Source organism: Globicephala melas, chromosome 1 (genome assembly GCF_963455315.2).
Source record: "Globicephala melas chromosome 1, mGloMel1.2, whole genome shotgun sequence".
In the NCBI taxonomy this organism is placed as follows: Eukaryota; Metazoa; Chordata; class Mammalia; order Artiodactyla; family Delphinidae; genus Globicephala; species Globicephala melas.
Genome location: NC_083314.1, coordinates 47447908 through 47461352, shown reverse-complemented (window position 1 = coordinate 47461352; position 13445 = coordinate 47447908). Strand labels below are relative to the sequence as shown.

Sequence of the window (13445 nt, the reverse complement as noted above, 5' to 3'; positions counted from 1 at the left end):
AAAATAATAATAATAATAAATAAAGAAGCAGATCCAACATAGAGTCAGGGTTGGGTCTTCCCTGTTACAGTAGGATGGGAAGAAAGGCATCGGGTGGAGACCTGTGACTTTGGGAGGGGACTAAGGAAAAGGGATATCGCACAGGTGGACACTAGCCCTGAGGAGTGATCAGGTTGAGCCACACACTGGGCATTCGAGTCCTGGGGTCCTACGCAGAAGGATAAGCCCCTTTGGCTGCTTGGAGGACCACTGGGACAGATAAAAAGGCTGGAGGAGCCTAGACTCCACTTGTGAGGAGTGTGCAGGTGCTGGTTTGCCATCAGACACGGTGGAGAGGGGTCTGCCCTAGCGGCTGCCTCCTTGCTATGCTCCCCAGTCTGAGCTAAGAGAACACCCTGGCCCCACTTATTCCACACCACAGCTTGGCAATGGACCTAGGGCAGCCAGGACCTGGGAAAAGACTTGATCTAGGGATGCCTAGGTAACCCAGGGGCCTGAGGTGTGGTCCAGGAGGGGCAGCAGTGGCCATTGTTGGCACTCACTCAAACAGCACCACAGAAGCAGTCCAGACTTCTCATGGCAGCCCAGCCACTTAAACCACTATGACCCTCAGTCCCAGCCTGGTGAATGCGCTGGCCCCAACCACTCCATACCGTAACTTTGCATTAGATGTGGGATGGCCACAACTGGGGAAAAGACATGACTTTGGGCTGCTTCTGAGCAGAGCAGTAGATGCCTACAAAGGCAGCACATTGAACATCTGTAAGCACACGAGCCCCATTTACTTCACCACTCCCCTCCTTTGAGGCAAAGGCTTCAGTGCAGGGAGGAGTAAAAACATACACTTAAAGAGAACAAAGCCAGCCTGAGTCCGACCCTCAGGGCTCTCGCTCCAGCAACTGGGAGCAGAGCCCACCCCTGACAGCGTGGTGACAGCCACTGAACAGAGAGGAAGTCCCACCTCACACCGTGCACAGGCTCTAGCTCCTCCAGCACCAGTCACACTCCCTATCAAGGTGATAGTGGCCAGCACACCCTGAGAAAAGATGTGGCTGGTGTCCGCATGAAATCCAGTCCTCACACCAGAGACACTGGGCAAACAGCCTACATAGGGATGCTCCCACATAAAAACACCTATTCAAGACTACAACAGTTACCTGTTTTCACCTAAATTCATAAAGACAGAGAAAGTTAAGTAAAATGAAAAGACGGAGGAACTACTCTCTGTTAAGGCCAACTGGCCCGAGGCAGGGGAACACAATCAGACTCACAGGTTGCATCAGACCGAATTCTCCGGACCACCCAGTTCCAGAAACTGCCCTGGAGACATTCCGGACCACCCAGTTCCAGAAACTGACCTGGGGACTTTGAACCCGGCCCAGCCTTCCCGCCTTTCGAGGGGCGGGACCAACGGTCCCCCAGGATACCCGAAAAGACCACCAAATAAGGAATACCCTGCGCCCTCCCAGATTCACCACAGCTCTTTCCCTTCTTCCCCTATAAAATCTTGCCCAACCCTCTCCCGGGTGCGACTTCTCTGGCCCCTTTCTCTCGGACCAGTGAACCTCGCCCGGGAGCGCTCCCTAATAAAGCTCACTTGAAGCTTTCCTCTGTTTCGCGGTGCCGTTTGTTAAGATCCGACCTTACACTCTCAATTGAAAGAGCAACAGAAAACCCCAGAAAAAATAATGAAACATATAATCAGTCTACCAGACAATGAATTCAAAAAGTTGGTAATAAAAATGCTGTGTTCATTATCTGCTACAAAACACTTGCAATTCACTTATGCTAGTTGGGTTTCACTTATCATAAAAAAAAAAAAAAAACCTGGGGCTTCCCTGGTGGCGCAGTTGTTGAGAGTCCGCCTGCCCATGCAGGGGACATGGGTTCGTGCCCCGGTCCGGGAAGATCCCACATGCCGCGGAGCGGCTGGGCCCGCGAGCCGTGGCCGCTGAGCCTGCGCGTCCGGAGCCTGTGCTCCGCAACGGGAAAGGGCACAACAGTGAGAGGCCCGCGTACCGTAAAAAAAAAAAAAAAAAAAACCTGCTGCTTTAAGCACCCTGGAAGGGGACAAAGAAACAAAAGATTAACGTGTTTCCCCGAATGATTTTGTTCCTATTTGAAGAGAGCAAACACATGGAGAAAATAAAAGAATGAGTAATGCTCGAGAATGCTGTGTTATTCTGATCATGGGAGCAGCAGAGTTTTAAAGGGATTAATCACAGTAAGCTAGAAGAGTTGGGAAAAAACGTAGTGAAAGAGGTGAAATATGAGGATGATAGGTGTGATGGGGCCTGATAATTTATTAGCCTGGATTCTGTGGAACAACCCCAGGTGAAATATTTTGTATTGTTGCCTCCGTGGGAAGCACTAGAGTTCAAAAACTTAAGTGACTACTACAATCGTTAAGAATCCAGTTTATTCCAAAGACTGAAGACAAGAGGCTATCCAATGTGAGCAAAAACAACCTTGCAGTTTTTGTCTATTCATTAAACTAGTTTTTACTGAGCACTGGATGTACCAAGCACTGCAGCGAGCTAGCCAGGCAGGGTTCCTGCCTTCACTGAGCTTATGTCTTTCAGGAGACGTTCACGTTAGAGTATCTGACTTACTCCACCACCACCTACTGAACACCTATTGTGTGCCACATACACATGATAAGCTCCCTTCACATGCCATCCTATTCAATTGCCTCAACAACCTTATAAAGTTAGCACCTGAGATTTCCAGTTCTGTCTTCGAAGGGCACCTCATCTATCACAGGTCCCTATGACAGAAGCTGCAAAACATTTTGCTGCATTAAAATGCTACAGGTCCCCAACTCGCAAAAAACTTTCAAAAGTAGGTATTGCACTACAGGAAGAAGCAGGGCTGGGGCGCCCGGGGCCAGGCGCAGCGGATCTCCCAGCCGACGAGACTCTACCAGCAGCTTGGTAGCTGCAGCCCCGCCCCTCCCCTAGGCGCCCTTTGTCCCAGGCTCGCTTTCTGCGCATGCTTAGCGCACTGACCCCGCCCTCCTTGGCGCCGCGACCGGAGCCATTTCGCCGCCGCCGCTGCTGCCTCTGACTCCGTGCGTGTGGGTTTGCGTTCGCTGTGTGTCCGTTGCTAAGGCCGAAGCCACGGACGGTCCTAAGAGGCCTGTGCTCTCGGGTACCAGGAAGCGGACACCGGTAAGGGAAGGACGTCCTTGTCACTCGTTGGGCCCCGCGGCTCTGCCGCCTGGCTTTGTTGCCAGGCGCGGGCGGCGGGGGCGGGGAGGGGGAGGGGAGCCGACCCGCCGGGTTCCCGGATTGCGCGTTGCGTGCTGCTGGCCGCGCCGCGCTTGCGCTGTTCGGGGCCGCGAGGTGGCGCCCGGTTCTCCGCGCAGCTGGTCACGGTCCCGGCTCCGGAGCAATCAGACCCCACTTCCTCCTCCGCGTTGCTCGCGGCGGTGGCGCTGTCACCACAGAGTGAAAGGGGGTGAATCGTCTGAGGGTGAGCCCGTCGAGGCGCCACCCACGCCTAGGGCCCATGCCACAAATACTGGGTGCTGTCCTGCGGGTGCTGTGGACAGAGTAAACAGGTTAGGCGCAGTCCTTGCCCTTCCCTCCCAGAGGTTGCGGTCGTGGCGCGGGGGTGGCAGTAGGGAAACAAATGTCTGCAGGTTTCGGTAAAAAGATCATGAGGAATTAGTGTAAAGGGAGGGAGCTACTTTAGATAGGGTGGCGAGGGCAGGCTTTTCGGAAGAGGCAGACCTCTGAGCCGATATCTCGGCCATCGGGCGGAGAATGCGTCAGCTATGAAGACGCGGAGGAAAAGCAGAGCTGCAGAGGCAGAAGAGATTAGTTAGTGTTTACTGGCAGGGATTGGAAAGAAACTGAAAGAAGGCCATGTGATTGGGGTGTGGTGAGAATTTAAGAGAAGAATGGATTTAGGGGTAGCCAGAGTGGAAATGGGAATTATTTAGGACGTTCTTGCCGTACTCCAGGTGGGCAGTAGTGGTAGCAGGGAGAAGGGAGAGAAGCGAATGGATTGGAGACATGTTTTGGAGGCAGAAGTGCGCAGTAAATCAGTAGTAGATCAGGACTACCTGGCTTGGAATTCTGGGTCCCCCAGTTAGGAGCTCTGTCTCCCGGGGCAGGTTATTCTTTGGCTCAGTTTACTCACCTGTAAAAAGGGAATAATAGTGATGTTTATCTATACAGTGTTGTAAGGGTTAAGTAAAAAAGTTCACATAGATGCTCCTTTAAGGATACCGACTGGCACATAATAAGGGCTCTACAAGGGATAGCTATGGAGGATCTTGAGGGACTGGGAAATTCCCACATGGTGATGTGAGTAACTTGGTGGATGGAGGTGCCATTTAGGGAGATGGGAACACTGGGATTGGCGGGAAGAGGAACAGGTTTGAGATCCCAAGTTAGCATTCAGATGGGTCCGTTAGTGCTGCAGTTGGATGAGCTTCATTTTGGAGCTTAAAGAGAAAAGACTGAACTTTCAATATATATTTGGGCATCATTAGCATATAGTTGATATTTAATACTATGGAGTTAGAAGAGACTACCGAGGGAGGAAGGAATTTGATAGTGTAGTCCTTCATATTTCATGCTACTCATTCACGCTGAGGGCTTGTTTTTTAATTATTCATGGTTGGAATTTGTAGATAGACATCATCAGCGTTCCACAGCTTTTCATTAATAGAATGTCCCCAGGGTTAACCTATGACTACAGAATAAATTTTTTATACTAGGGTGAGGTTGGACGACACAAGGCTTAGGTGCTAACAAAATGCACTACACATTAACAAGACAGAGACAATGCTCTAGCAGTGGGGTTTCTTCTCACATCACAGCAAACTAAATTCATAGCATATTTTCTCTGGTTCTTAATTTACTCTCAGATACCTTGCTTGTAACTCAGACTCAGGCTCCATATCTTTTGCTATCTTATAATCTGGAGTAGAGGGAGAATGCCAACAAGTAAGGTATGTTGCACTTCAAAAAGACATAATATTCTCAAATTTTAATGAATAACAAGGCCTAAAGGAGAGATTTGGCACAGGATATTTAAGTTAATTGATTACTGTTTCCAGTTGAAGTGCTGTATTTGGACTTACTAACATATTGCCTACAACTTTGAGGGCAGTCTGTTACGAGACATAATCCAAATGAGGATAAACTATTGGCTTTATATATAAAATGATTGATGACCATTTCTTAATATAGTAGTTTGGGTTTGAATTTAGACCTCCACAGTGGATAACTTAGAAAAGTTACTAAAACTTTCTATGCCCTAGATTCTTCCTCTGTAAAAAGATGATATAGTAGGATCTACTGTGTATAATGTTATCTACCATTGTTGTAAGGATTAAATTAGTTAAAACACATAAAGTGCCTTTTGTAAAAAGTAGGACGTTCCATAAAATGTCTTTCAAGAAAAGATAAAAACCACTTGTAGTTACCTGAAGATAACACTTGGGGGGATATGTCTTTTCCAGTCTTGATTTACCTATGCATACTTTTTGTGTAGTTCAGATCATAATTTAGTATCCTGCTTTTTCTTATAACATGTCGTAGTCTTTCCAGTTATGTCATTAAAATTTCTTCATAGGCAGTGTTAATAGCAGCATGATAGAATATCCTGTACTTAACCTAGATTTTCAGTAAATTCTAGGTTGGTAATTTCCAGTGTTTGTTCTTATAAATAATGCTGTTTTTAACTAACTTGTTTCTTAGGTCTGAAGAAGACACTTGAATCATGGGTGATGTTAAAAATTTTCTGTATGCCTGGTGTGGCAAAAGGAAGATGACCCCAACCTATGAAATTAGAGCAGTGGGGAACAAAAACAGGCAGAAATTCATGTGTGAGGTACTAAAAAAATACAGTTTACATTTATGTGACTTTTGAGGCTTATTTTATTATTAAAAGAACAATGTTTTCTGTTTGAAAATGTTAATGTGTTGTACGTTGGGGAATCTTCTTTACTGTGACTTGCTTGTTATGTCTACTTCATTATGAATCATTTTCAAGTGAGCATAACTGTTTTTGGGGTTTTTTGTGGCTGCACCACGCAGTTTGTGGGATCTTAGGTCCCCGAGCAGGGATTAAACCTGGGCCCCCTGGCAGTGATAGTGCAGAGTCCTAACCACTGGACCTCCAGAGAATTCCCTGAGCATTACTTTTAAAACAATCTGATAGGTAAATTATTCTAATTAGAACGTGAAGCTTCCACAGCTTCCACAGTACCAGTAGTGCAGATTAGAAAAGTTGGACCAACGGTTTGTAGTTTTACTAGTTCCAGTAGAAAGTATATCAATTCTTTTTTAAAAAAATTTTATTTTATTTTATTTTTTTATACAGCAGGTTCTTATTAGTTATCCATTTTATACACATCAGTGTATACACGTCAATCCCAATCTCCCAATTCATCCCACCGCCACCACGCCCTTCCCCACTTTCCCCCCTTGGTGTCCATACGTTTGTTCTCTACATCTGTGTCTCTGTTTCTGCCTGGCAAACCAGTTCATCTGTACCATTTTTCTAGGTTCTGCATATATGTGTTAATATGCGATATTTGTTTTTCTCTTTCTGACTTACTTCACTCTGTATCACAGTCTCTAGATCCATCCACGTCTCTACAAATGACCCAATTTCACTCCTTTTTATGGCTGAGTAATATTCCATTGTATATTTATACCACATCTTCTTTATCCATTCGTCTGTCAGTGGGCATTTAGGTTGCTTCCATGGAAAGTAGATCAATTGTTGATTGCTTCAAGTCAGAGTACTTTAAAATAAATACAAGTAGAGAGCTTGTTCTTGGGTCTTATAAAGTCAGATTTTAATGTGGAACATTCTGTTACATGAGACGAGATTGGGCGCATTCAGGGTGGTAATGGCCATAGACTGGAACATTCTGTTACGTGAGAAGAGAATATCTGAGCCACATAAGTTAACATTCTTGTTTTTGGATTAGTTTATTACTAGACAACACGAATTAAGCTTTTTTAAATAAGACAACTGGTGAATTCTCTTGTGTGTTATTTTCAGTGTGTTTATAGAGTATATTTCCAATAGCTAACTGTAGTCTCTTAATGGACTAGTGAATTATGATTTTTTTAAATACCAGAATTACGCAGGTCAGTCTCTCAAGGTATTTTTTTCTTGACTGTTAAAGGTTCGAGTGGAAGGATATAATTACACTGGCATGGGTAATTCCACCAATAAAAAGGATGCACAGAGCAATGCTGCCAGAGACTTTGTTAACTATTTGGTTCGAATAAATGAAGTAAAGAGTGAAGAAGTCCCAGCTATTGGGGTAAGTATGGCCAAGCACTCAGACATATGTTATAAGGTTATGCTAATCCAGTATGTATGGAGGCCCAGGGTGATAATTTTTCAATGTTGTTTCCAAATAGTATTTTAATGTGTTCCAGAGTGAACCTTGGCATTTTGTTTTCTCGGAGAACTAGGATGATTTCCTGAAGATTTGGATTTTATTCTCATTATGTACCTGACTTGTGGGCTTGGGAGATCCCTTTAATCTGTATGTCTTAAGGTTTTATATATTTCATTCATTCAAAACTGATTTTTCAGAGCCTGTTGTATTCTGTGTACTTACAAAGATAACATTTTAAACAGAATATAAAAATCAGTAACTTTTTAAAAATATTTATTAATTGGCTGTGCGGGTCTTAGTTGCAGCACGTGGGATCTTTAGTTGCAACATGCAGGATCCTTAGTTGGGCATGCGGGATCTAGTTCCCTGACCAGGGATCGAACCCGGGCCCCCTGCATTGGGATCTTGGAGTCTTAACCACTGGACCACCAGGGAAGTCCCAAAATCAGTAACACTTTAAGATACATTTCCTCCCATTGACATTCCCTTAGATGGTAGAGACAAAATAGTATTTGGTGCAGTGGAATATCATTCTTGTGTTTTTGATACCATGATCATTTTAATTATATTGGGAGTGTGCAGCAAAAACCCCTTTCCAGTACTGTTTTTAAGAAATAAAGTTTGTCATTTAATTAAAAAACGAAAACTTGCATTTTCACAAAAATTCAGGTGGTGTTGATATTATAAAAAGATTCACATTATGATTTAAGTAGATGCCTTAGGTAGTACCCAGTTTTTATAAAACCTTTAGGAATAATCTATCAATTTTAACACTTTTCACTGAGTTTTTGTATTCTGACTTGCTTATAAAGGTAAAAATACATGGTTTTTTTCCTTCCATTGCTTTTACCCAGAAATTGAGTCTTACTTTCTAGTCTACTGTACCACTAGATAATTACAGGATTTTTAATTAGATTGGTTGAGCCGTCTATAAAATGAAGGTGTTGGACAAGATGACCTTGAAGACTCTTTCTGGCTATGAGAAGAATGTTGCAAATATCTTTCAAATGTTTGAAGCTATTGGCCTTTGCTCCATCTGTTATGACCTATACTGTTTCTTGTAGCTTCTTCCTCCCTCTTGTAGTGTAGGTCTGCCTGTGGCAAATTCTCTTTAATTCTTTTATGGAAAACTATTTTTATTTTACCTTCTTTCTTGAATATTTTCACTGGATATACAATTCTGAGGTGCCAGTTCTCTTTTCTTTCAGCACTTTAAAGATAACGTTCTGTTGTCTGATGAGAAGTCAGCAGTAATCAAATCATTTCCCCCTATATGTAATGTTTTCTTTGGTTGCTTTCATTTTTTTATCTTTGGTTTCTAGCAGTTTCACTGTGATATAACTATGCATGGTTTTCTTTGTACTTATCCTGCTTGGGGTTTGCTGATATTCTTGAATCTGTAAATTTATGTCTTTCACCCAATTTGGGAAGCTTTGGGCTATTATTAAAAAAAATTCTTTTTCTGCCTCATTTTTTGGTCTTCTTTTTCTGGGACTCTTATGTTACGTGTATGTTAAACTTGCCGATATTATCTCAAAGGTCCTGGAGGCTCTCTTCTTTTTATCCTCTCTCTACTCTTCAGATTAGATGATTTCATATATATATGTATGTTCAGTATATGTTGAATATAATCAGTGTATTCAGGTTCACTGATTGCTTTCTCAGTTCCATTTTGCTGTTAAGTCCATCAGTGATTTTTTTTTCAAATGTTTTTTCATTTCTAGAATTATCACTTTTTTTAACAAATTTCATTTTTCTGATAGTATTTCTTACCTTTTCATTTATTATAAGCATATGTTCATAATATGACTGAATTTCCTTTATGTCACTGACCATAGTTACAATAGCTGCTTTAAAATCCTTGACTGCTAATTCTAACATCGGGCCATCTCAGCTTGGGCTCTGTTGATTGTGCTTTCTCTTGAGATTTCTCCTCTTTGTATGTCAAGTAATTTTGGATTATATCCTGGGCATTGTGAATACTATGCTGTGGAGACTCTAAATAATGTTATTCCTCCAAAGAGTATTTATTTTGTTATTGTGTTGTTAAGCAATTAATTTAGTTGGACCCAAACTGCAAACGCTATCTTTTGAGTGATAGCTCAAATCTCACTTCAGTTTTCTGATCCTATGCTAGGAGGCTTGGAGTCTTTCCTGTATATATGTAGTTCAGGGGTTAGCCAGAGATTTGGGGAGAGTTTATACACAAAATTTGAGATTGCTCCTTTCCTTTCCAGGATTCCTTTCGCACTTTTTAGCAGCTTTGGTTTCCCCAAATTCTTACCCTCTGATATGTCAGACCAGGAAGACTGGGTTTTCTGTTGAGTTTTAGCTGCCTCACATGGTCTTCCCTAGAGCTAAAAGGCATAATAAACAGGAATTATACCCTTGCTATTTCTTGCTTTCTCATTTCAAGTTCCTTCCAGAATCTGCCAGCTTTTGTTTACTTTTTAGTGCCTGTGTATAGTCGAGGGGGTTTTAGGGGTGTTTTAGTTCTTGTTTTTATTTTCCTAGAGCTCACGTTATCTGCAGGAGTCAGTCTAGTAGAAGCTTACTTGGGCATACCATAAACAATATCCTACTTTCAGTTTTTTCTTGTTAGCATTTTAGCACATTCAGATTTTTCCCATTAAATGCTCTGAATATGCATTTTCTGCTTTCTCCCTCACTTCTTCCAGCTACACTGGCCTTCTTGCAGTTCCTCAAATATGCTGGCATCTTTTCCACCTCAAGACTTTCGTACTTAACTATTCCTTCTGCCTGTAGTGCTCTTCCTCAGCCATCCTGTTTAAAATTGCAAATCTGCCGTTACACTGGTACTTCTTATTTCCTTTCACTGTTACATTTTTCTTCATAGCACTTACTAACTTATAGCCTGCTGCTTCTCAACTGGAAGTCATCTTGTCCCACAGGGATGTTTGGCAATTTGTGGAGACATTTTTGTTGTTACAACTGGAAGGGAGTGGTGGTGACACTGACATCTAGTAGGTGGAGGCCAGGGGTGCTGCCAAATATCCTACAATGCACAGGACAGCATCCTACAACAAAGAATTATCCAGCCCAAAATGTCTGTTATACTAAGATTGAAAAACCTGCTTCTAACCTAGTTTTTCCCCCTAGATCGTCATATTAGAATTAAATTCATGAGAGCAGAGGATTTTTTGTCTGTTTTTAGTTCATTGCTGTGTCTCTAGCATCTAGAATAGTTCTGGCCCATATAGCAGGCATTTAATATTTTTTGGTTAGATGAATGAATGAATGGTGAATGGATGAATTTGGAAAAATATTATATCACAAGCCAGTCTTTACTTTTAGATACCATCTTTATTTCACCTCCCCATCCCTGCCAAACCCTGTTTGTGTCACTTCATTTGCGTTTTCACTCAACAGAATGCACTTGCCAAAAATGACCTGTTTCTAAATGCAAAGGATACTTAAATTTTTTTTATTTTAATTTTTTTTATTTTTTGCGGTATGCGGGCCTCTCACTGTTGTGGCCTCTCCCGTTGCGGAGCACAGGCTCCGGACGCGCAGGCTCAGCGGCCATGGCTCACGGGCCTAGCCACTCCGCGGCATGTGGGATCTTCCTGGACCGGGGCAAGAACCCGTGTCCCCTGCATCGTCAGGCAGGCTCTCAACCACTGCACCACCAGGGAAGCCCTACTTAAATTTTTTATTGTGGAAAGTGTCAAATGTGTATCAAAGCAAGTATAGGAATGATATGAACCCCTATGTTCCCATAATCCAGTTGCAACCTTTTTCAGCATGGCCAATCATGATTCATCTCTATAATTTCTATCTATATTTTTCCTTCTGGATTATTTTGTAGCAAATCCCAAACATCCTGTGATTCATCTGTTACTGTTTCAGTTTGTATCCCTAAAAGATAATCCTTTAAAAAACATAGCAATTCCATTATCAAACCTAAAAAAAAAAATTGAAGAATAATTTCTTAATATTCCCAAATACCCTCAGTATTCAGATTTTCCTTGTTTCATAAATCCATTTTTAATAGGTTATTTAAATCATGCTCCAAATGATGTCCATATACTACAATTGATATCTAGTCTTTTAATCATTAGATTCTCTCTCCCTCTTCCTTTGTCTCTAATTTTTCTTTGGAATTTGTTGTTGAAGAAAGCATGTTATTTATTCTTTAGTTTCCCACAGTTTAGATTTTGCAGCTATATCCCTCTGGTATCATAAAACATGTTTCTCTGTTCCTCTATTTCCCATATTTAGTGGTTAGATTAGAGACTTGATCAGATTCAGATTTGTTTGGGGTAGAGGGGCAGGAGCAAGAAATTTCCAAAGGTGATGGTCTGTACTTCATCAGGAGGAGGTGCATGATGTGACATTAGCAGCCATTGATATCACCGTGTAGATTTATTTCATTAGCACATTCCTTTGATTTCTGGCTGGAATACTTTTATAACAAGAAACCGCCTTAAAAAGCAAAAACAGAACCTCTCCTTATCAATAATTTAGTCACTCTGAGATATAATTTATACAGAAAAAGCAAGATAAATGTTTTGATTCTTTCCCTTTAACAATTAAAAGAGGGCTTCCCTGGTGGCGCAGTGGTTTAGAGTCTGCCTGCCGATGCAGGGGACACGGGTTCGTGCCCCAGTCCAGGAAGATCCCACATGCCGCGGAGCGGCTGGGCCTGCGCATCCGGAGCCTGTGCTCCGCAACGGGAGAGGCCACAACAGTGAGAGGCCGGTGTACCGCAAAAAAAAAAAAAAAAAAAATTAAAAGAAATAAGTTTGTCCCTAGCATCTTCCAAAGGTTACCAGCTAGGTTTTTTCCCACAATTATTATGAACTCATTGATTCAAATACATAACATTTTAATCCATTATTTTTATTGTTGATGTTTATTTTAAGTTGTCCCATTTTGGACCAGTAGGACCCTCTTCACATTGATTTCTAAGTTCATTTAACCTTAGTCTTTGATCACTTTCATGCTTTGTGGCATACCATATGTTTGGCTCAACTTGAATTTTCCTATCTCAGATCTGGAATCAGCCATTTCTTAAGATCCCTGGTTCTTTTCACTGGGGGTTGATTTTTAGAGGCCACAAACTGAGTGCCAAGAAGTTACTACTAAATTGGTCATTGTTTTAGCTTTTTCAGTGTACACAGCTTGGGAAAAATTTTTCCAAGACAAGATATATTTTGAGTTCAACCTGATGCTTCCAGTTTAAATTCAGAATTGCAGGGCTTTTGCTTAACTTCAGTGTAGATCTGTATGTCCATTTTCCCCCAATCCAAAAACCATGGTTCCTTGCAGTGCCCCAACATAATTACTCTGTTGCTTTATTCAATATACATGTACAACAGTCTCCACTGTAAATTCCACTGCTACCACCAATAATACGATTACTGAAAAGTTTAACATTTTTTGCAATTTTTTTCATATTTAGGGTGTATCCTACTATAGACATACAAATTACTGCACTTTAAAGTTTGAAATAATTCCTGTTCGTGATCATACTCTCAGCTCTATACTCAGGTTCATCTGTTTCATTTTGCTTTTGATTTTTAGGGATCACCTTTTTAAAATTGGAGAACTGAATTAAATAGTTACATAGTTTTGATGTTAAATTAACAAAAGAAGTATATTTAGAAAAGTCTGGCTTCTGTTCCTGCCTCCTCCATCCTTTTTCCTGTCTTTCAGTTTTTTGTTTTTGTTATATAGTTTTGGGTCAACCTTTTTCTAACTATAAGCAAAAGAAGAAAAAAATGTATATGTATTACTATCCCTTATCCCAACTCTTTCTTAAATTAACGCTATCTTATTCTGTACACTTTTCTTTTTCTTTTCCTACCTGTTTTTTACTTCCATAGTACCATAGTTTATTCAACTAGCCTCTATTGATAGAGTTTTGTACTATCTTTTTACTGTTACTTACAATGCTGACATGAATAGCCTATATATTATGTATATGTATGCATATGAATTTTTGTATTTTTGCTAGTCTGTCTGTGGGACAGATTCCTTGAAATGGGATTGCTGGGTCAAAAGATATATGCCCATGTGATTTTGCAAGCTATTACAGTTTTCT

The 13445-nt window shown here is 41.6% G+C and overlaps 2 protein-coding genes across 2 annotated transcripts in view; both read left to right on the top strand.

The window, feature by feature from the left end:
* The window catches only part of NPL (N-acetylneuraminate pyruvate lyase), a 49394-nt gene extending 43557 nt beyond the window's left edge, over window positions 1–5837 (top strand). The window contains exon 10 of the mRNA XM_060295584.2: window positions 5715–5837. Coding sequence (XP_060151567.1) covers window positions 5715–5720 — 6 coding nt within the window. The 3' untranslated portion in view covers window positions 5721–5837. The remainder of the gene's footprint in view (window positions 1–5714) is intronic.
* DHX9 (DExH-box helicase 9) overlaps window positions 5715–13445 on the top strand; it is a 52342-nt gene continuing 44611 nt past the window's right edge. The window contains exons 1-2 of the mRNA XM_060295573.1: window positions 5715–5847; window positions 7157–7297. Coding sequence (XP_060151556.1) covers window positions 5737–5847; window positions 7157–7297 — 252 coding nt within the window. The 5' untranslated portion in view covers window positions 5715–5736. The remainder of the gene's footprint in view (window positions 5848–7156; window positions 7298–13445) is intronic.